The following is a 23590-nucleotide window of genomic DNA, read 5'->3' as shown; positions in this document are numbered from 1 at the left end:
CAAAAGAGAAAAATAACAACTATAGCAAACAAATCTAATTTGAAAATTAAAGAAGAAAGGCAGTTCAGTAACCAAAGACCTCCTGGCCTCTGCCACTTGACTTCATGGTCTTATTCCAGCTGTCAGAGAAAACAATAGATGAAAACACAGTGAGAAGATTGAATATTCTAAAAAAATGCAACAATGTCCCATAAATGCCAACACATACAATGTAATCATTCCCATCAAAGAATAGCATCCATTTATCATGGTATATGTGCACAAACTTGTTATCACAATCATATTGTGCACTAAGATTAAACACAACTCTGCCACGAGAAAACTCTTGACAAGTATCTTGATTTTTTAAGCATTTCTTTTCATTAACTTCTCCTAATTTTTAACAGCACTGTATTGGGAAACTTGCTTTGCCCATTTCCAACTGCCAGTCAAATTTCTGACAAATACTTTGTCCTCTGAAATTTTAATTATGGGTAGATGCCAAATGAAGCTTTTATCAGTTCAACCTAATAAGGGGAGTCCTGCTGAACACACAGCGGGCACAGAGTGAGAAAGAACACCCAGTAAAGATCAGAAACTCTGGAAATACAGAGATGTGGCCACTGGGCTGAATCCCCACAGCATCCATGGGGATTCCAGTTCAAACCTGGTACTGAGGACTCTGCACTGGCATCTTTTACCAAAAGCACTAAAGCGTTAACTAGAGCACCATAGCCTCAATATCAAATATAATCTATTCAAATCATGACAAAAATAACTACACTGTGGAAATGTGGGTTAACAGAGGATCAAAGACCCTGAATCTTCTCAGCTCCCCATCACTTTGAGTAAAAAATTCAAAATTACAACATAGAAAATACATAACTAAGTGATGACACAGCACAGAAAAAGAACTGAGAATTTCCTGAGAAAACATCATCTTCTTTTCTATTACTCTTTAACAGTCAATATAAAAGATATTCCAGTTTTAAGGGAAAAGATGAGACACATATTTCTGTTGCCATAACAGTTACTAAATACTTCCAAGTCTTTAAACTAAAGGCCCTATCTAAATTGTATTTTGGCAAGGATTTATACAATGTCATTTTGATAACATGGAAATAATTGATACATATCAAAGTTGGATTATTTTATAAAAACTCCCCATTATGAACACTTAATATCTTAGAATTTCTTGCTTCTGTTCTCTTTGATGTGATAACTATTTCAAGACTATATGTACAAAAATTCTTTACAAACTGTTCTGAAACAAGAGGCATGTCATTCTCTCAAAACTATTCAAGCTTGACATTATTTTAAATGCTGAGAGTAGTATATAAAGAAATTAGGCTGAATTTCAGAAAAAAAAATGTTTGATTTATCACAAACATATTTGTTACCAAGATGCAGAGTGTTACTACTGTGTTTTGGCTTAGGAAAGCCATTTCCAACTACCTGAGTATTGCTTTTTTTAAATGTCAGCGAGTATTTGTATCACAGTTCATCATACTCATCTACAACAGTCTCTGTCTCTTTAAAAGTAAAATGTATGAATTTACATTTTTTAGATTTATCTATAAATCAACATAAAGCTGGCAATTTTTACTAGGAAGGCAGGAAATCAGCTCAGCAAATATGGTAAACTGTTCATAATTTCTGTCATTAAGTGTAATATATAGTAGTGACTGTCCACATAAACTATTGCAGATGTCATAAACCAGGCTGAGCAACTAGCCTGGTAGTACAACAGTTTTCTGTAACATTTCCCACATTTAAATCTTACATTAAGACACAAACAGATTCAAGAAACTGTACCAGCTGGTGGAAAGAAAACACAAACAGATCATGTTCTGTTTTTATTTGAAAAGGGAAGGTGGGGATCAAGCATCTTGTACTTTAGAGTTCTCCAAGTCCTCGCCTACTAATTAAATTCAGACACTGACCAGTGACACATTTCAGTTTGACCTCAGCCACCTAATGCTCTGAAAAGAATGTACAGGCAAAAAGGTCAAACAAATTCCAACTTACTTTTAACTATAGCCTCAAATCCTCTGTGAACTCCACACCACATCTTGCTTCTTTAAAAGTCATAAAAAGCTTCAGCAGAGCCCAGAGAAACACCATCTTTCTCATGAATCTTTTTATGATTCCTTCAGCTCAACCAAAGCAATTCCGTGACTCCAGTAATTACATACACATCTTACAACCAAGAAAGACTCAGTAAGCAAAACAGGACACTATTCTTTCCCCTCAAAAAAAAGGCAAAAATTACCCAAGCACAGTATATATTATCAACTCCAAAGTGATATACAGTCCTTAAAGTTAGCACTGATTTTATTGAGAGTTCCATAACTAAATACACATAAATCTGGTTTTTAGGTCAACCCGTTTCTTTTACCATAGTGCGATGGAAGTGCCAGGTGCAATTCTAGCTGATTCAGCTGGAATTTCTGCCAGGAATTCAAGGGAGTATACACAGCTACAGATGCTCAACCACATTTTGAATGAATGCAGTGTATGCTTTTCACGTGCTTAAGCTGCTCTGCCAGCCCGTGCAATGGAGACGGTGCCACAATCCCAAACTCACGCTTCCTGCTTCAAAGCAAATACTGCCAGATGTGCTACCTCCATCCATACTGGGATGCACAGGAACTCTAGATGAGGCTGAGAAAGGCTTCTCAGACCCCTGCTGAGCCATCAGTCACATTATTAGCTGACCCTCAACGTGGAGAAAGCAGAAGGAAGAGCAGAGTTTATTCCTGGATACCTTTTAGCAACACGTTCAGAAATAACATTTATTATTTTTAATTTGCTGAAAACAATGTAGACACATGGTAAAAGTCATGGTTATGAATGATAACAATTCTTGTAATTCACTTATCCAATTCTATATCCAAAATATGAATGCTAGAAATGCACATGCAACACTTGATCTGCCCTTATCAAATGGCAGAAAGTACTCCTCACAACATTAACTAATTACAACTATAAATTATATTCACCACCCAAAACCTAACTGCAAAGAGTTCAAAACCTCATAATAAGCCAGAAACCCTATGACTATTTTTAATACACATTAGGCCACAGACCCTTGAGAAAAACTGAGTGAATAACACAAGGTGGAAACTGCTCCATTGTAGCTATTTCTCCAGCCCCTATCATATTTGCATACAATTATCACACAATAATTAGCAACAACACAAAATATCTTCTAAAAGAGTCTGGTTGCTGTAATCTTTCAAGGTCCATTATCACAATGTCTAAAAGTTTAAAGTTTTTTCTTCTTAACCTCTTCTTGTGCTCTCTTACTTTTTTCTTCTTTTTCATCTCCCTTCCCCCCTAACCCATCACCAGAGATGGAACCTTTTTCTTTACGCTCATAATCAATCCTCCCAAGCTGGATTCCACTGCATCTTGACATAACAATCAATTACTTTCCACAACCAAGGGTTTCTAGAGAAAAAAAGAGTCCAACATAAAGCTTCCCTTATTTGTTTTACAAAAGCAAACATGAACCTTTGAACAAAATTTTAGGGATGAAATGGCTATGGGTTTGATAGATAACTATGTCATTTGAGTACATGCAAAATTCTTTTAACTTTTTCTCTGATCTCCTCTAAAAAGACTGAAAAGGGTGATAAGGGGGAAACATAAAATGAAGGGCAGATCATTAATAGAAGACCATAGAAATAAAAGGAAACTACGTGAAAGAAAAATGAACAAAGGGCAAGACAAAAAATTTTAATTTAAAATAAATAACAGATACACTATGTTCAGCACCTTCTCAGTATCATTCTCATTTATGAGTACAGTTTCCCTTGTCTAATTCACAACTCAGGCTTTTATTCAGTGAGTCAACTCCCCCCAAGATTGTAGAATAAAGAAAATGGGATAATAATAGGGATAATATTGTGATAGCAGATGTTTAAAAGAAGAAAGGAAGATCCAAACCCCATGGATTCACCCATTCTTAGGAAAATTCAAGCACTAATATGAAGATTCCTGGCAAAATTACTATCTCTATACTGCCTGATACCAGCAAGCTAAATCTGAAATCCCAAATGAGTGTAGTTATAATGCTGAACAAGAAGACAGTGTTCTCTTGTCTTCCTACTTGTCAGCAAAAAGCCATCAATATGTTACTTCATAACTGCAAAACATTTTCTCACGGGCTTATTTTGTTATATCCTGAAACACAGGAGGTCAGTACTGCACTATCGTAAGAGTTTTCCAACATCAGCTGCCATAGAATTGAAAAAAGTTTTCTTATTTTCAAACATATGGTCAGATGTATTTCCCAGGAGGGAAGAAGGCAACAGTTAATCCTCTTCCTTGTTCTTTATTTCTATTTTGCAACTAAAACAATTTTTTTTAAAACAGCTGCTTTAATCTGAGGGATTTTTTTTTTCCTTTTATTCCTTTCTGAAAAACTTCATCTTGACCCTTGCAGTTTTTAAGTGTCCCTGTACAATTATTGTGCTGTATCTGCATAATTCAGCTGTTTTAATCCAGTATTCTTTTGATGAAGGACAGAACCTGATCTATTTTTCTGCTTCAGTTTATATTTTAAAATAAGACAAATGTTTACAACAGATATTGTTTGTGGAAACATATGATTGTCATGTAATTACTTTGCCACAGCTTTTGCTTTTAGTTTCTCCTATAAATCCATGTAAAGCTACACTTTTACAAATGGGCTACAATAAATGCTCATCATATTTTGAAGGAAAAAAACAACACCAGGGAATTTTTCCTCATGACACTCTCTGTGAACTCCAGTGAACTCCTCCTCCCACTCCTGACAGTATTTGTATGATGGTTTTTGTTGCCTTCTCGATCTGTGCCCTTTGAACAGTGTTATCTTGAGCTGCAATCCAAAAATCAATATATATCTATCAATATCAGGATTATAATTTTATTTCCTGATTTTATTGGCTCTTTCAAAAATTAAAAAATAAATATTTTTAAAGCATTATTTGAGCAATTTCCCTTCAAAGAAATAAAAAACAGCAAAAAATATTTTACATAAGCAGTAAAAGAAAAATACACCCCTACAACATAAGCACTAGGAGAGCTTGCATCCTATTTAAGTTTCAAAATTAGACTATTTTATGAGGCAGAAAAAACCTAGAAATTTCACTGCTGTTTAAACACCAATATATTTCAACCCAAAATGTCCTTGTCCCTGAGGAATATCTGCTAAATACAAGAATGACTTTAGGCTAAAGGAATTAGCCAGCATCACGAACAGCACTTTCATTTGTAGATGCTTATTTGATATTATTCTTCAAGTGTATAAAAATAAGAAAATTTTTCTCATTTTTTAAAATCACAGAAATAGGAAAAAGGAAGAAACTAAATACACCACTTACCAGAGCAGATTTGATGTATATCACTGCTTACTGAATTGTATTTCTTTTTCAGTTTTAGGTACTTCACTAGTTTTAAAATCCCATGAAATCTAAACAATGGTGTCTTATGTATTTATAACACTTCAGCTGTGTTTAGAAAACTATTTTTTTAAAACTATCACCAAACCCAACAGTCTGCAATTCATGAAAAACATTGCAAAGCAGGCTGGAGATCATCTCATCCAATCTTCTGTTGAAAGCCTGGGTTTAGATCAGGTTATTGGGGCTCTGTCAAGCCAAATCTTGAGTTTTTCCAGTAAGGGAGATTTCACTACTTCTCTGGGCAACTTATTTCAATGGTTAGTTGTTTGCATGGTGAAGTTGTTTTTTCTTACCTCCAGGACAGAATTTCTCCTGAAGCAGCTATTCCTATTGCCTCCTCTCCTACCACCAAGCAACCTTGCAAAGAGAGAACCCCCACTTGGTCTGCCATCTTTGGACATGGGAATATTGTGATTAAGTTTCCCCTTAGTCTTCTCCACCTGAGGCTGAGAAAGCCAGTTTTGTCAGCCATAGCTCAGACATCAAGTTCTCCCTCCCTTTCAATATCTTCATGGCTCTACTGTGGCTGGCTGGGATGCAATTAATTTTCTTCATTTCAGCTTGTATTGTCCTGTGTTTTAGATATGTGACCAAAATAATGCTCATAACACATTAATGTCCTAGCTGTTCAACAGCAGTTTCACAGCTTGAATATTTCTCAATCTGCACACTCAGTGAATAGACTAAGGGTGTGAAACAGTTTGGGAAGGGACAGAAAAAGGCAGTCATGCCAAAATACTCCTTTTAAGGTATCACCTTCCCCACCCCCCCCCAGCATATAATATCAATTTTATTAAGAGATTTACACTGACTTTTATATTCTAGTTATCTTAGTACTGTTTCTTATTTCTAATTATTCAAATGGAGGGGTCAATTTGTATCAAAACTACAGAATAAGACCATTAAAAGGGAGTTCTTTGTGGAACTCGTTTGGATTTTTTTTTAATTTTTGAATTACAACTTAGGGCAGAACATGGTTTTCAAAAAGCTATTACATGATTTAGAAGACTTGGTCTCAAAAGGCAATTTAATATTTTGAATCCCTAGGACTGATTTAAATATTAAGGTCTTCCATTTGTGATGAAAATAAATTGGGCTTAGGCACTTGGGGGAACTAACTCTTGGTTTGGAAGTCAGAACGTAAGGGAGCTTGAATAAAAGAAAACCTTATCTTATGTTTCATTCCTCATAACTTCAAAGGTCACCAAACACCATTTTTATTTCTGCAGAAGTTCTTTAACCACCGAAAAGGGCAGCTGGTAGAATGCAACCCAAGTAACAGACTCTCTACTCATTTCCCGCTTTCTATTTTCCTAAATTTGCATTACATAAAATTAAAAGCTTGAGGAATTTGGCTCCAGCAACCTACAGGCAGTCCCCTACAACTAGAAAAGTAAAAGGCAGCCTAGGCTAAAAAGCAGGTCATCTTAATAGACTGTCATAATCTTGCCATTAGGTCATAAACAGCAGATTTGGCAGCTCTACATACAGTGTTTCACCTTCCTATCCATAAGCTGGAGCTCTGGAAAGTTACTGGCATCCAAGCTTTCATCAGTTTGTGTTACTGTGACTGGAGAGATTCCAGTAAAAGAAATTCAGGTACCACCTCAGACCATATGGAGAGAGGCCCTGGAAAGATGCAGAGCTATTACAAAGGGTGACTGCAAAGTTAAAGTTCCAATGGAATAATTTTGGCTTTGTAAATAAGTTTTACTAATTTCAGAAGTGGAAGTTTCCCAAAGACAGGTGAGAACACAGATAGGAAGAAGTGCTCCTGTTTCTGATTTGCTGTCTTTATCTTCAAGAGTAACAGAACACAATGAAAAGATGGTTCCTGAAACTAGGGAACAGAAGTATAACAAATTTTGTTGCAAGGTGTTCTCAATTGTTTCCCACCAAATCTCAGATCAGGCACATAAACATGACAAAAAATTACAGCTGGACATGAGATTACATTATTTGGAGTTCAGATGAGGAAGACTGAGATGGTAGAGGAGTCTCAAAATGTGCCAAAACAGCCCTTTGCATCATAATGATCAGGTTTCTAAGTGGCACCTAACTATTTGGCAACAGCCACGAGTTATTTAGCATATGGTCACCAGGGGTTTTAGGATTTTATTGGGATCTGGACAGCGATCATGCCAAAAGCAATGGGTGATTTAGTAGAAAGGATGTGGGCAAGAAGGCAGCCTGCTTTCTAGGTGTTACCCATCCAAGTCTAAGAAAAAACTGGATATCCAGGGAACATGGGGTTAACTCCAGCAGTATAAATGGGATTGGAAAAAGAGCCTTCTGAAGGAAAGATTAGGACAGGGATTGCAATGCAGCCACACAAGGGAATCATCAGCAAAACTACTTTCATGGAGGAAAAGAGAAAAAACAGGGGCATTTTGAAAACACAGCAGTTAGATCTTTCTCTTGCACTGGATTTTCAGAAGGGTTCATTTTTCCAGCTTTTTGGCCCCTTGCAAGAGCTCATAAGGATCAAAGCAAGATGTTGTGCTGACTCTGGCAGCCACAGTGACAATTGCAGCTGCTTTGAAAGAGGAGAAATTTAAGTTGTGTTAGTAAGGAGATCTCCAAAGGTCTCCTTGAACTCTATTAAAAAGCAGGGGAATGGTGTTCATGACACATCATGTGACTTTAGGCCTCATTGTAGTAATCTATACACAGTTAACAAAGGGCAAACTTCAGCACAAGAATGATTCTCTTCTCAGTTTAACTCCCCCATTCTCATATTAACTTCCCCTGCATGCACAGGTGAGCTCTTAGCAGTGTAATATTAATGTGGCACTATTGCATTGGGTTCAGCACGTGTTACTCTACAGTCTGTAAAACATGCTTGTTTTCATTTGCACTAATTCACAAAATTCAGTAATTGGCAATAGATTGTTTCTAACAGTAGTGCAAATTAGCAAGGTTCCACTTAATTTTCTCTAATTACTGGACTGAAAAGGATGATCGTGTACATTGAAAAATAATTAGCTAAGTGGGTATTAACCGGGGGTTTTGTGTGTGAAAATCTCCAATCATTCAACTAGACACTGACTAAGGCATTTCCTTTTGAGATAGATGTTCCAAATGAACCCCATTAGCTCCCCAAAGCTGCATGGTAACAGCTGGAAATCAGCACAGGCAACACTCAAAGAAAAATGGGCTTGAACAGGAGCAACTATTCCCTTCTGAATTGGACTGCCTCAGACTAATTGAGAACAACTTCACTGGGCTGACAGAGCCTGTAGTTCCAACATGATAAAAATGATGTTTACACTCCCCAGGGGTACTGAGTAAAAGTCTGCCTTCTTGCATAGGAAACATTAGCAATTGCATCAGTTGTGAAAAACAGCTGCCTGAGCACCCCCTCCCAGCCCAAAAAGACTCGACAGAGGCTGTGAGCTCAGAACAGTAAGAACAGCACACAGTCAAATAGAAAACATGCACAAATGACCAGCACTGGACTAAGCAGCATACAAGCAGGCAATGCTATGGTAACAGAAATCAGATTTAATTGAAAGCGAGGTAAGAAAGAACTAGGGCAATAACCTCTGCCTTTCAATAGCATACATTCCTCCTGTAATTGAAATATACACAAAGCAAACACCCCTAAGACATAATATGCTTCAGTAATTTATTTCCAAATCAGGGTCAGGACAGCAGCTAATATTTGTTTCATTTCTGCTGCAAGAACATGTGCCTCAAAGAAAAAAACCTAGTAAGTAAGGGGGAGATAGGACATAAAGCAATTTTAAGTCACGTGTTTGTTCTGATCTGCTCTTTCAAATAAAATATCAAGCAGGAAATACATTTCCCCAGTCCTTCCTTTCCTCTCCTAGGTGAAATATCTTTCTATTCCCTTAGACAGACAGCATCTCATCATTGCTGTTGTAGCTCATTACCAAGGCAGTAACAACAGGCAGATACTCAACCATTTCCACAGCAAACATGAATCAGCCTGGTGAGCACAATGAACCTCGGCCATCAATTCAGGACAGAAAAAAGAGTTTGCAGATGAATAATTTACTGCTGTCATCTCAAAGATTACAAAAAGGAAACGGTCTATTTATTTGTAAGGCAACATTATTGATAAATGTCCAGTTTAACCCTGGGATTATATTTGCTAACTTTTTTCCCCTCATAGTGAGGAAATTCCAGTATAAAACTGCATTTAATTAGGTTCTCCTTACAATATTGGTATTTATAATTTAATAGCAAACTGTCAAAACAAAGGCTATTTATTTGATAAGCATACAACTGAAAAAAATCATCTCTAGTAAACCAAATATCCAATAAATGAAGACGTTCCTAGCTGATATTTTGACTTCAGCCACTTAACTATGATTTCAAGAGAAGGCTTTTGCAGCCAATTTATTGACAGACCCAATGCCTGCATTGCTCCATCCAGGCTCAGAGAGAGGGATCCAAGACACTGAAGCGCTGTTGTTTAAGTCTCTTTGCAACACAAAATACTCAGCAGAATAAATTCACTTAGCTGAGGACCCACACCAGCTGCTACACTGCATCTAGCTCCCAAGCAGCTACAGATGACTGCACCAGACAGAGCAAGTTCCTGACTTTATACTGTCAGCTTGTTTCAGCAAAATTCCAATCAATTCCTGGGATTTCAGTAAAATTCCAATCAATTCCCATCATCAGTTTGATTCCATCAAACCCAAAGTTTTGGAGCAAAGAGAAATGAATGAAAAATTAAAACCATGTTATTTTAAAACTAAATATGAGCTTCCCTCAGCATATATTAGAAACAAAGCTGACTATTATTGAAACACAGCATTCTAGCCAAAAATCTTCTGGTTTAATTGCATTAAGGGCAACATTTATAAAATAACATTAAAAATAACTCAGTGGACTAACATCTCTCAAGCTTACATGATATACAGAGTCTAAAAACATTTTCTAGGAATAAGCTAATCGGTTTTATTTATTTTGTATTGCAAGGATTAAAAGTTAAGAAAACTAACTTTCAGTTTATAAGGTTGATTATTCGCCAGTGAAGAAGTCCCCAAAGTACATGAACTCTTAACAAGTAAAACACAATTTTCTTGCAAGCAAACAGAAATAAAGAATCAGAAACACTTAAACAGTCCAAGAATTTATGCTTGTGATAAAGCACTAAACAAGTAAAATTAAATAGAAATGCCTGTTAAAACCATTTTAAAACATCCACTCCTCAACTCACTTGCAGCAGGCCAGGATTTCCTTCAGAAAAGTGTTCAGGTGGCAGATCTCTGCTCATCCTATGCTGCAATTTAAAATAAATCCTTCAATCCCTATGGTCCACCAGGAAGTTTCTTTCCATTATTTCTGAACAAAAGAAAGCAGCAGAGGTAAAAACGTTAAACAAAAGAGTTTTTGCTGAGCCCTGTCACCATGCTTCTCAGAACAAGAAGGTTCTATATGGTGCTATAAAAGAAGATGATCAGTATAATTTTCCACAGCTTGCTGGTTCAGGACAGCAGATGAGCTTTTCACTAGACTTCTAATATGTCCCATCTCTTTTCAGTCTTTTTTTTTTTTCTTACATTTGACTCCAGTCTCCTGAAAAGCTAAATTTGGTCTGGTTATTATTCAGTACTCAAACACTGCCTTCTATGTAACCAGGCATCAGATGCTACCCTAGTTTACAAGTCTTTATCTGAGGCAGCCATGACACTTGATACAGCACTAAACAGTAGGCAGAAACAGGCACTTTTAGGGGCACTGTTCATACAATCTTTTAAATATTTTGATCCAGATCATTTTACACCCCAGGCGGACCAATAATAATGCCCTATGGCTTTGGCACCTACGAAAACGGAGGGGATTTTAAAAGTTTTCACCCACTCAGACCTACCATCAAAACACATATTTGTAACTATAACTCGTTCGGAGCACAGGTGTGACGGCTCCCTGGAGTCCTGCCCTCCACATCCCCATCCCTCGACTGCTCACTCACTGAGCCCTGCCACCTCTGGTGCTGTGCACTGCTGACAGCCTTCCAGGGCAATAGCTCCATTTTTCATCGGTATCACTCATTTCAAAATATTTCAGTTCCTGCACGCTCAATTCACATCTCGTCCCAAGAATTTGTCAGGTTAGATCGCTAAGCAGAACTAACACAAGCAAAGGCCAAAAGCAAGAGCTAGGCTTTAGGCTATAAAATAGGACAGGAGATTGGAAAACGATGGAACTAAACCGAAGCTAAATTTAAAAGGATGGAAAAGTAAGAGTTGCTTCTGTTGCAGAAGCTGATGGAGAAAACAGCAGTATCAAAAGACTCCAGTGTTCAGTTTAGTCCAAGAGGAGTGACCATGGGCTCAGGCTGGTGGCAAAGGCCACCACGTTCACAAGGTGTAGTACTGACAATGTAAGGATACACATGCCCATGATGGACCAGAAAGCCACAACTCAAGTCAAATACAACACTGATTGGTTTTTTTTTAATTCTCCTCTTATACAGATCAAAGAATTTTCCTTTGATCAGAACAAGCAACATAACCTACTTCCCATTTATCTCAAATGGTGCTGCACCGAGTGCCCACCCTGGCTTTGTGCTGGGTGTTGGCATTCCAGCCTTATCACCCATGCACTGGAGCATCCTGTCCTCAATACACATCCCTCCTACTCCCTTCTTAACAGGAGTGAGCAACCCGGACCTTTCTTCTGACCATGTTTACACATTTAAGTTTATATCAACAATTCTTTGACTGATAAATATACTATACTATGAAAAATGTATCCTACACCAGAAAAATTTATGTGGTAGCTTCACTCACATTTACATTTCCCAAAGCTTTAAGCAATTCAACTATACATCCTGACAAAATTTTAAAACAAGAAATTTATGCTTCATTTTACTCAGTAAAATTATTTTCATTTAAGTAGAATTCAATATTTTTATTTCACAAGATATTAAAAAAGAATATATTAAATGTAGATATATTTATATAGAAGTGTTTACATTTTAAACTAGCATGAACTGTAAGTAGAAAATAAATTTTTGTCATTGCTAGCAGTAAGTGACAAATCTTTTTTGCCTCTTTTGCCTTTTTTTTTATTAAAACATCTTATGTATTTCATCCTTCAAAATTTTGAGTCTAGTAAAGTACAGGAAAAAAAACCTTTGCTCCAAGGAGTTTCTAATGTCAAATCCTTGCCCCCTCCCCCCACCAAATACCTTCAAAGTTCTAACATTTGGTGCAATTAAAGCATTTAGTATTTTCTTCCACTCGCTTTATTTTGAGCTAGGTTAAACATTATACTAATCCTGCTCTTTTTCCTTTCTCCTTTTTTCCTGACCCTTTCACTTGAAAGCCCATCAACATAATCTCCTGCAAGCATAGCACTACCTGACAAACTATCACCCCGAATAGACCTCAATCCATCCTGCAAGGCAGCAGTTACAAGAAATCATTGAACTCTGAATGGTCTCTGCACCATCTGAGAATAAATCAGGAGGACAATATATTTCTTGGATCTAAAACAGCCCCATCAATAAGTAACCTAAGCATCAGGAAAATGACCAACTAAAATGCTGACAAACGCTCATGGCCTTTTATTGGGGTCAAGGGGTAGGACTGCCCAGGATCCCTCCTGCCTTTCTTCTTCATCCAAATACTCTGAAAGGCCTAATACTACACAATTTTGGATTCATGTGTTTTTTAGCATTGCACCATCAGGCAAACCAAGGCAAACTTCTCCCTTCTCCTTCTCACAGTCACACTCAGCATATTACAAATCCACCAAGGCCAAAGAGCTCAGGCTAAAGACAGGTCAGAAATTATCAAGAACTGAAAAAGAAAGACAGGCAGAGAGAAATATCCTCAAAGCTTCAAAGTGCAAAGAGTATCTTTTGCTGGAGAAGACAAAGGCCCTCTGCAGCTATTCAAAACCCAGAAACCAGAATATTACATTTTGTTGGGAAACATGGGGAATGACAAAGATTTTGTTTATTCAGTTTTTAATTTCTCTGCTAAGGCTAAAGCTCTTTTCATAGCTTCATTTGCTTAAAGCTTCTGCTTTGTAAGACTTCTAATGAGGAGAATGTGACACTCTCACCAGGCTTGGATTTCTCCTATTAAGCAGCTTTGCTGGTCATTTTGTGAAGGCCATCTCCAAAACAAATGCTGACCGAAAACAGAATTAATAATGGATTTAAAGGATACTACTCAGTAGCAAATGCACACAATGGGGAACAGCTGTTTTACACAAAGTAAAAATAAGCATCTGGATTGACTTCCTTGTTACACTCAAAAAAAGGTAAAGAAATCCAGCCACTCTCAACTTTAGCAAATACAAATAATTGCTAAACAAGGTGCATACTTATAAAAGCTCTGCAAAATCAGACTTAAATCACAGCTAATCACACAGGAGAAGCATATAGGTAAACCAGTATTCTCCTTTTTTCTCAATATAGATCTAAAGACTGGATGCATTCTAATGAAAAAAATAACTGCATCAAATAAGAATAAATATAATCATGGTCATGGAAATTCTCTAATTCTAAGTTCCCATCACACACAAATATGTAAAAAGTTTATTGGAAAAATATTCAGCTAGCGGACAAACTAACAATGCATTTGAGGCAATTTCCAGAGGTATGTTAATAAAGGATTTACTCTCTCAATCTATTGGTTAACTTAAATATATGTTAAAACTTTCATTTTGCTTTCTCCTTTGAAAGAGAATTAAGGACATCTGCCAAATGACACAACACTGTGAGCAATGATCCCTCTCAAGAATCTCTCAAACTACAAAAACTGTCACAGAATTATGGAATCACTGAGACTGGTTAAGATCACCAAGATCATCAAGTGTCTTAGGTTGCAAACGCAAGATATGGCCAGGGGTGTGTATTCTATTGCCATCTGTTAAAGGTGGGGCAGTTATCTTCTATTAACTGGGCCATCTTTTAAAACCAGGTGGGGCATTTTTCTTTATCTCTTCCATGATCCATCCTCCCTTCTCAGGAGATATCTTCTGTTAATGGGCCACTGAGTCTCACTGCATGACAGATAAATTTACATCATCCCATCATGAGATGCTCCTCTGAAGGGGAGGAGCCAAGCATTCCTACCTGGATATAATCTGAGGTTTGGAACACCACAGCCAGCCCTTTTCCCACTAGATTCCTAGAGGAGCAGCTTTCTTTTCCCACTGGATTCCCAGAGGAAGACCAGGCCTATCTACACCACCACTGGATCTTCAGAGGAGAACTATACCCTTCTACAGGATCGCAGCTTGAACAGAACCACACCTGTCACTGCAGGAGACTGCAGCCACCATTCAATGGGACTGCTACCAACACTCTGACCCACAGGGTGTCAGGTTGTATTCGGATTCTGTCAGTGCTGTTTTGTATTACTGCATTTTATTTTTATTTTTCCTAATAAAGACCTTTTAATCCTACTCCTACATCTTTGCCTGAGAGCCCCTTAATTTCAAAATTATAATAACTTGGAGGGCGTTTACATTTTCCATTTCAAGAGAGGCTCCTGCCTTCCTTAGCAGACATCTGTCTTTTCAAACCAAGACATCAAGTCCAACCTTTGATAAAACACCACCAAGCCAAATAGACCAAAGCACAAAGTGCCACATCCAGTTATTTCTTGAACACTTCCAGGGATGGTGATTCCACCACTTCCCTCAGCAGCCCATTCCAATGCTTAACCACCCTTTCAGCAAAGAAATTCTTCATGACATGTTGAGCTTGCAGCATCAGCACAAAAAGTAACCCTCTGATCTCTGAAGAGTAAAAGTGGCCCAAAAAAAAAAAAAACTGGAAACAAGAGAAAAAGACCAAATTCAAGACATTTTCAGAGAACCAATAAAATTAGCAAAAATGCAGTTGTTTTTGATACTCTTTCAGCATTTAAGACTAAGGACAAGAAAAACAATTGGGGGAAAATTAACATTGCCTCTATAAATTCTCTGTACAGAACCTCTGGAGTTTCTTAAGATATTGCCACAGACGAACACAAAAATTGGTCTCATTACAACAAGATGGTTAACTAGCTTCATTCCTTGGTAAGAAACTGGTCAGTACTTCTGAAAAGATATGAGGTTAAAATAAGGAACTAAGTGGAAATCATTCAATTGGATTGGAAATACTTTGATGTACAATTCACTCCCATAATCTCACATTGGAGAAAAGTTGGGCTGTTACTCTAGATGAAAGTGTATTAACAAAAATACTCATATGCCACTTTCAAATTACTAAATATGCCAGCCACTACAACTTGATGGGGTGGTGGAGGAAGAGATAACACGTCCCAGCCACTACACAAACAGAAGTTTAAGGCAAAAACTAATAACTTTCTGGAGGAAGACATCAGCAACATCAAGAAAGTAAAAAAAGTTCTCCTAATACAGTACATTGACTGAAACCATATTCCTGAAAATTTCATTTTTGATATCCCAGAGTGCGTAAATAAAGGCATGCTCCTTAGCTGTCTTTCCTTTAATGATGAAATGAACAATACTCCACACTAGATGAGTCACCTACTGAAATAAGTTTCCTTTTGCTGACCACAAGTACTGCCAGTTTTTGTGAAAAAACAGCAGTGTCAACAATAGGAAGCAGGACTACATGGACCCCCTTTGACTCAATGTGGCAGCCTCAAATATGCAGATCTGAAGCCCAGAAAGGAAAAAATGAGTGATGTGATCTTATTTTCTGGCTTTGGCAGACTTTCCCAGTACAAATACTCTGCTAAACAGGACAGGGGGCAAGGGGACAGACTCAGTACTGACAGCCTTGATACCTGACACTCCAGGGTGTGTTCCCCAGCTAATCCCAAGGCACAACCTGGCACGGCTCAGTGTCTGCTTCAGAGGAGGGAACACTCCTGAAGGGCAGCAAGGACACACCTGCACTAGTTTTGCTACTCTTGACCTGACCAGTCACTGCACACAACCCAGAGGACACTGAACCCACAAATTCCCGATCACAATCACATTTCACGCATGCTCAGTTTCATGCTTCCCAAATGCCACTCTGATGGCCATCTTAAAGACTATGAAATGGAAAAAATATATATATTTATTATAGGGGGAGAAGCCATGCACAGTGTGGACATAAACTAGTGCACTCTATTTTTCTTTGGGATCAGGAACTCCTTCCTGACCCTCTTGTACCCTACAGTACAGGTATGTCCTCAGCACCTGATTGCAATCCCTGGATGCCTCATTTATTATGACAATTGTTCTGTTCTCAGTCTTTATTTTAAATTCTCTAAAACTGAATGCATTTTTCCTTCATGTGGGTTGAAATTCTGTGCAGCAATCCAACAAATACATAGCTAAAAAGAATCACAGCATCCAATTACCTGCAACATAGCTGCAAGCAACAGAGTGGCCACTTAAAAATCTAGTACCAAAAATAAAAACCAGAAAGAACCTCAAGAGAATCTGGAGAAAAACTTGACATGAAAAAGAACATATACATTCTCCATTCCTCCTCATCTAGAACAAAAAGAACGCTTCCTTTAAGATTTTAATTTTTTTTAATATTTAAATAGTAGAAATTCTGATATCTCAATTTTGAAGTTATTATTTTTATTAATTGTTCCTCTAAAAGTTATACTAGTTATACTAGTGCTGATGCAGTTAAGAATGCCACAACTCAATTCACAAGTAACAGCTATGAATCCTGCGGCTCTCTTTTGTTCCCTTTCTGTTACTTCTGATTGTACAAGTAAAAGTAGTGGGAATCATTTTTGATTTTACTGATCCTAAGATTTTCTGTTAAGGATGTCCTACTCGGCCATTGATTCAATATCATAAGAAAGTCTATAAAAATGAATTTGTCTACAATTATTAATAATAAATCATGACCGCTCTGCCTTCATCCTACCACAAAAATTAACTCTATTTCATGGACATGGATTACCCCCTTCACTTTTTACAGTTAAACATTATGTACATCTGAAATGCACATGGGAAAAAAAAATTACTAATGCGCTTTTTGTTTTGCATTAACATATGTTAGAAAAATTAATCTAATTATAGTAATATATTTCACAGCTGGCTTCTGAGTCTTAGCAGTGGAAGATGCAATTTTTCTCCCACAGCTGTGCACTTTATAGACTTGCTAACTTTTTAGCTAGCAGGAAGTTTGCGATGTTTGCTTCCAAGACTCTGCAGATACTATTGTGCTTCTTTAAAAGCAGTTCTGTTCTGGTTTTCTCTTATCAAATAACATAAGGTTTTTACATCACTGTGTTTAGTAACAATAGGGCAAGCACTAATGCAAAAAAAAAAAAAAAAAACCCACACTTTTACTTTTGTATCATCAAATCAACAGTGAAAAGCTGATAGGTTACCATTTTCTATAGATGCTCATGTGCAAGTCTGTCTAAATTTCTTCTGAACATTGGGCAAGTTTTCATCTTGGCTTTTAATGTGCTCCTTTCATCGTTACCTTTGCAGATCTTTTTTCAGAGAAATGAGTAAGTACAAAAAGAGTAGTCTGAAGCAGTTGTTTTGCTAAGGTACACATAATAACAGATAGACAGATACACGATAACATAGGTTCAGAGAAATGAAAAATAATTTACTGCTTTTATCTACACAGCTTATCTTACTGATTATCAAGGTATGATGTGACCCAAAAAGCAAACAGGGGAAAGAACAGTCAATATCATAAGAAAAACTGTTATTTCTATAAACAAGTAAAACAAAATTTAAAAAAAAAAACCCTATTATCTAAACTCCTTTATACAATTAATATTTTCTACACTGATCAGTGCATTACCACAGGAAGTCAGTATAAAATTCTGTAGAATAATGTAGGCTAATTATATTAGATTAATTTTTTTTTAATAAGGATATGCAGTCAGTACCAGGAATCAGATTTAATACTTCAGTCTTAATACTTCTAACAACTTAAAGCTAACAACTTAAAGCTAAGGCAAAAACTCTTCTGCTTCAGAAAGTAGCCCATCCCATATCTTATGTCCCAGTAGAAAATTTGTATTTTCACATATGAAATCAAAGAATTTCAGGGTACTACAAATGTGTCAATAACACAAAAATGTATTCCACAGAGATACTCCCTCTCTGCTGTACAATCTGTTTATCTATCACTACTACACCCTGTTTGGTGTCTTTGCCTCATGTTCTGGTGTCTCCCAACCACAGGGTTACAACATGCTTATCTCCCCATGCTGGTTCAGCATCTGTGACAGCAAAGAGCAGCAGACAGGAGAAGAGAGGAGTGGAAGCAGTACTGTCATATTCTCAATCTTACAGCCTAAGTAAATGCAAGGGGAAAAAAACCAAACAAATAAAAACAATAAAACCAAAACAGCGTAGATACATGGTGTCACAGGAACAGGAGCCAGTCCAGTGCAGACAGGATGCAGACAAAATCCCTCACATACTTGGCAAAATAAAAATCAGAAGAGGTGACAACCATTTTCCCAGAAAACTGAAATTCATTCTGTCTCCTGCTCTCTTCTGGAGCTTGGTATTATTCACATAAAGAATGATTTTCATGTCTTTGATTCACACAGATTAAAAAAGCCATTTAAATAGTCTTCAGAGGGAAAGAAGGAACAAACCAGTATTAGTAGGTGAGCATGATTTATAGAATACAGAATACTGCTGTGAAGGGGTTCACAGGGGAGCAGGGCAGAGCTTTCCGCAGGCAGTCTGGGTTTATTTTAATGCATCAACCCAATCAACATCTCCAGGACTTGTCACTCACAAATAATAGCAAGAAGATGCCTGAGAAGTCTGTGCTCTCCTGGCTCTGTCACCCCTCTCCTCATACATGGTGGACTGGGTTCAGATCCTCAGATAACCAGAGAGAGGAATATATAAATAATCAGTTCCTGATGGCTATCTGGAAAAGTCCCATCTCTAAAATATGTTCCAAGATCTTCTTACAAAATCACCCATAAAGGTATAAGAAAGTCTCTGTGCTTGCCATATCATACTGCTTCCTCCTTTTCTGAACTGAAAGAGCATATTTTTAACTGTCTCTAGCTCCAAAATCTGCTTTCTCCATGATTTCTCCAATGAGCTCACTGAGGGTACCCCAGGAACTCTATTCCAAATGCTCAATAATACCATGATTATCCTGGTGAGAGTTGGCAGATAAAGATCCAAGCACGAGTAATTCCTGAGAAAGTAAGGACTGTTAAAATATTACATTGTCAGGATAATAGTCTGATTCAACTGCATATGTCTCACAAGACATTATGGTACTTCTTGAAAATCAACACTTCATGAACTCTATTTATCAAGAAAAACTGCAAGTATGTTTCTTCCTAAAGAAACACAGATACACTTTCAAAAATCCAAGTTCCCATAAGGGAAATATAAGAAATCTTCAAAGAAGCACTTGGAGTTTCCAAGGACAGCAGCCTCAGGGTGCGTCACCACAAGCCAGGACAAGAAGAAAGTAGGACAAGACCCATGATTTTGTATCAAGTTCCCTATGAGTTACTGGAAAGTACATCTCCTCAGAAAATGCTGGAGTAGAACACACCTTAAACATCAGCCTTCTCTTTGATCTGACACTTTGATATTCTTCCTGCCAAGAACTGCTGCAGAACATCTCTGTTTCTTTTTGCAAGTTTAATGGGAGTGGCAGCTTTTGATGTACATAGCATTGCCACAGATGAGGTCTAAAGGCCATGGAGCAATTTACACTGATATAAAATTTAGCAAAATCAGTAGTAAAGTAGATGAAGGAAATTCCCAAGTAAACAAAGCTGAGATGAACGTATCAGTAACTTCTGTAGCCGAGTTTATTTAAGAGAGGCATGTGGAAAGTATCCATTGCATGCTATGGAGCAAGAGAATGCACTAATTCACTAATTCAAAAAGACAGGGATTTTTCATCAGAGAGGCTTAAAGAAAAATCTTGTTTGAGACACTGGATCTCTGTCTCTACTCTCAACTTAGAGGATGAAAGACCACCAAACTCATTTTTCTCCTGTCAGGAGGCATACTGGACTGTGGAGTTCTCCAGAATGGAAAACAAACACAGCCTCTCCAAAATGCATTTTTATCTCCTTCCAACTACGGAGCTGAATGAAAGCCCATGGAAGCAAAATCCTAGAGAGGGGGAAAGCTCTGATACTATATAAAATCGAAGAACAGAGCTCCCTGGAAAGCTTTTAAATGCTGTCCTTTGACTTCTTAACAATGTAATTTTTCAAGTGTTCCAAAGAGCTATCCATTTTCTATTGACTACACCAGAAAACAGTATTTTGTTTTGTTAGTTTTGTTCTTGTCGTGTTATGTCAACATGACACCCTGGCACCTGATGCTGACCTTAATGGATTCTTGACCAAGGACCCAGCACTGCAACTTAAAACACTGTCAATTGCTGCTTAAATGAGAATAAAAACAACAGATTTACAAAAACGTGTATTTTAGCTTACACAATATTTAATTGTGTTTCCTTTACCTATTCATGTTTTGCTGAGCAAAGTAGTGAGTAGTTCTAATGCTACAGATTTTCAAAAAAATACTTGGGAGTCCTGGAGTTAAACACAGAGTTGTGCCTCTTCAGAACTAAAAGCATTAAAGACGTCTACTTAGAAACAGCTATTACTTTAGAAAAGCAATTCTCCTTATCCAGTAGTCAACATAAGTTTTACATTGCCTAAAATGGAATTTGCTCAATCCCAAATTGTCAAATGCATTGGCAAGAGGCTCAAGCAGCTCTGATGAATACTGGAAGGGAGTAATAATGTAGTTCTATCCAGCAAAGTTTGGTTTCATATGAAAAGCTTTTCTTGCATGCACATGAACTATGTGCACACACTTTTTTCTATTGCACAGGAAATAGAATGAGACCTGAACAATGACAACTTATATTCCATGTATTTCTTTTTGGTTGGGAGACTTTTAACTTTTCCTGAAAAGACAGGACAAGGGACTAGATGTCCAATAGGACTGATTGAGGATAGCAGCTCCAACCAAGGCAAGTCCTTATACTTTTCAAAGTATTACAGAAAGTATTCAGAATTTACAGTATTTTAGGACAAGCTCTAAATTGGATAAGGAAAAGTACCTGGAATCTTTATGTCAGCGCTGAAATGATTCACAGGTTAGGATACTTAACACAGTCTAGATGTAAATCAACAACCAGGAAGCAAATGATGGTCATTATGGCCTTTCTTCCAAGAAGGCAATTTTTTGCTCTTATAATTTATATCTGCAAGTCTTTTGCTGACTAGTAATATTGGAAAAAAGGCATATTGAAAAAATTAAGGGTTTCTCTCCATTTCTAAGTTTTGAGTAGATTCTTATCTCACACTTTATTACAGTGCATTGTGAACAGCTACAGCAATTTTATTCATAGACAAACTCAGAGTTTCTTGCTCATACTGCTTACCCAGTATCCTAAATGTTAAATTCTCAGTTTAACAATAGAGAATAATACCCCAAAAAAGTTTCCTTATGCTTCCATAGTGCCACAGAAGCATGTTTGAAACAGCTTAGGGAAAGCCACTTCTCCTACATCCTCTGTAAAGAGCAGCAACATTTTTTTATTCTACTAAATCCCAACATTTTCTGTCAAACCCCTAAAAAACAATGGGCTGAGAACTTCGATTCTTTTTAAAAGACCTGTAAAAAGTACTGGTTTTAAGTTCCTCTTTGTGACACAATGGTAACTCTGGTACATAGAACCACTGAATTCCAAGAAAATTAACCAGACTCTAATCTGAAACCCACTCAAGTCAAGAGGAAACAGAGTGCACAAACTGTCCTCTTTCTAGATGGCAAAATTTCAGCATGAAATTATTTCTCTATGTTTTATAATAAATAACCATAATGGCAAAATGTAAAGAATTTTTAAAATTTTACACCATGCTAAATATGTGCTACATTTCTATTTAGCACTCCTTCAATTTTACCCATCAGTCTATAGAGGCCTTTCCAAAAAAGAAAGGTCTTGTTGTCTACCTGGTTTTTGTTACAGTTTTTTATGACAACAACGATGATAGCTATGAATTTATAATGAGAGATCACAACTAAAATACAGTGGATTAAAAAAACCAGAATTTTCATAAAATAAAATGCAATCAAATATTATCAATTGTCTTACACAGGACAACTGCCAGTGTTACATAATTTAAAGCAGTAAAAAGTGACACTGGAGAGTGGGGGAGAAGAGGGCTTTTCAGATAAACATGAATTAATATCAATCAGAACTTTATATTATGGTAGACAGCCAGCATGGTATTTGAGTCATCTAAGTCTTCTTTGACATTTTCTTCTCTTGTTTTCCCCTTTTCAGTTTATATTTTAATTTAAATATATTTTTATTAATCTACATAAGTTTTGATTGATAATGTGTTTATCACAACTGGCTTACAGACTGCCTCATACATTAGCTGACAGAGGCAATAAGAGATCTGTAAACTGATTATTCAGTCACTTCATTTTTGATAAATATTAAAGGCTTCTAAATATCTGCTAATGACAAATTCATTGTTTGTTAATCTCACCTTATTCTATTATTAAGTTTAATGCAAGCTAACAATGGTAGTTTGTCAAAGGAAAATGAACCCTTTGAGTTAAGCTGTATCACTTCTAACATTAAAAACTATTTAGATGCTTCATGTTCTGATGAAAATGCAGGATTCCAGTGATGTCAATGGACCTACAATTTCTAGTATGGTAACTAGTATAAGTGAGACCAGAAATAAAACCTTGAGTTTTGCAGTATTATACCAACTGACAATTTTTTTTATAATTACACTGCAGTGCTACTATATATGTACATAGAAATACTACTACTACTTTGAAAAATTATAAAGAAGTGGACTGGCCATCTAATATTAACAAGACAAAATAATTTTTTTATTTACCTGACTTTGCAATTCACTTTGTTGCTTCAGGCGAAGATTTTCTGGTGTATCAGCCACTGTAGTGAAGGACTGCTTTGGATAATGTCTAGAAGAAGAAGTACAAAGCCAAACAGTAAATATTTGCACATGCTAGAAAGTCAAATGCATCCCATCACTCTTTCCTACAGTGTACAGAATTCTTTCATAGTTTGCTATGAATTAAAAGTATTTAAAAATATTGTGTCAGACGTGCCTTACAGAAACTACACAAAAGGAGTTCCTGTAATGAGTCTAAATCCCACCCATTCATCCTGCCCACTGACTTCAAAGATCAGTCAGTCAAAATTTGCT

At 36.9% G+C, this 23590-nt stretch overlaps 1 protein-coding gene across 1 annotated transcript in view; it reads right to left on the bottom strand.

Annotated features, from left to right (window-relative positions):
- LOC132325101 (LIM zinc-binding domain-containing Nebulette) overlaps positions 1 to 23590 on the bottom strand; it is a 246884-nt gene that overhangs the window by 151584 nt on the left and 71710 nt on the right. Inside the window, exon 3 of the mRNA XM_059841999.1 lies at positions 23261 to 23345. Coding sequence (XP_059697982.1) covers positions 23261 to 23345 — 85 coding nt within the window. The remainder of the gene's footprint in view (positions 1 to 23260; positions 23346 to 23590) is intronic.

This window comes from Haemorhous mexicanus, chromosome 1 (genome assembly GCF_027477595.1).
Source record: "Haemorhous mexicanus isolate bHaeMex1 chromosome 1, bHaeMex1.pri, whole genome shotgun sequence".
Classification (NCBI taxonomy): domain Eukaryota; kingdom Metazoa; phylum Chordata; class Aves; order Passeriformes; family Fringillidae; genus Haemorhous; species Haemorhous mexicanus.
This window is presented reverse-complemented; position numbering and strand designations above follow the sequence as displayed.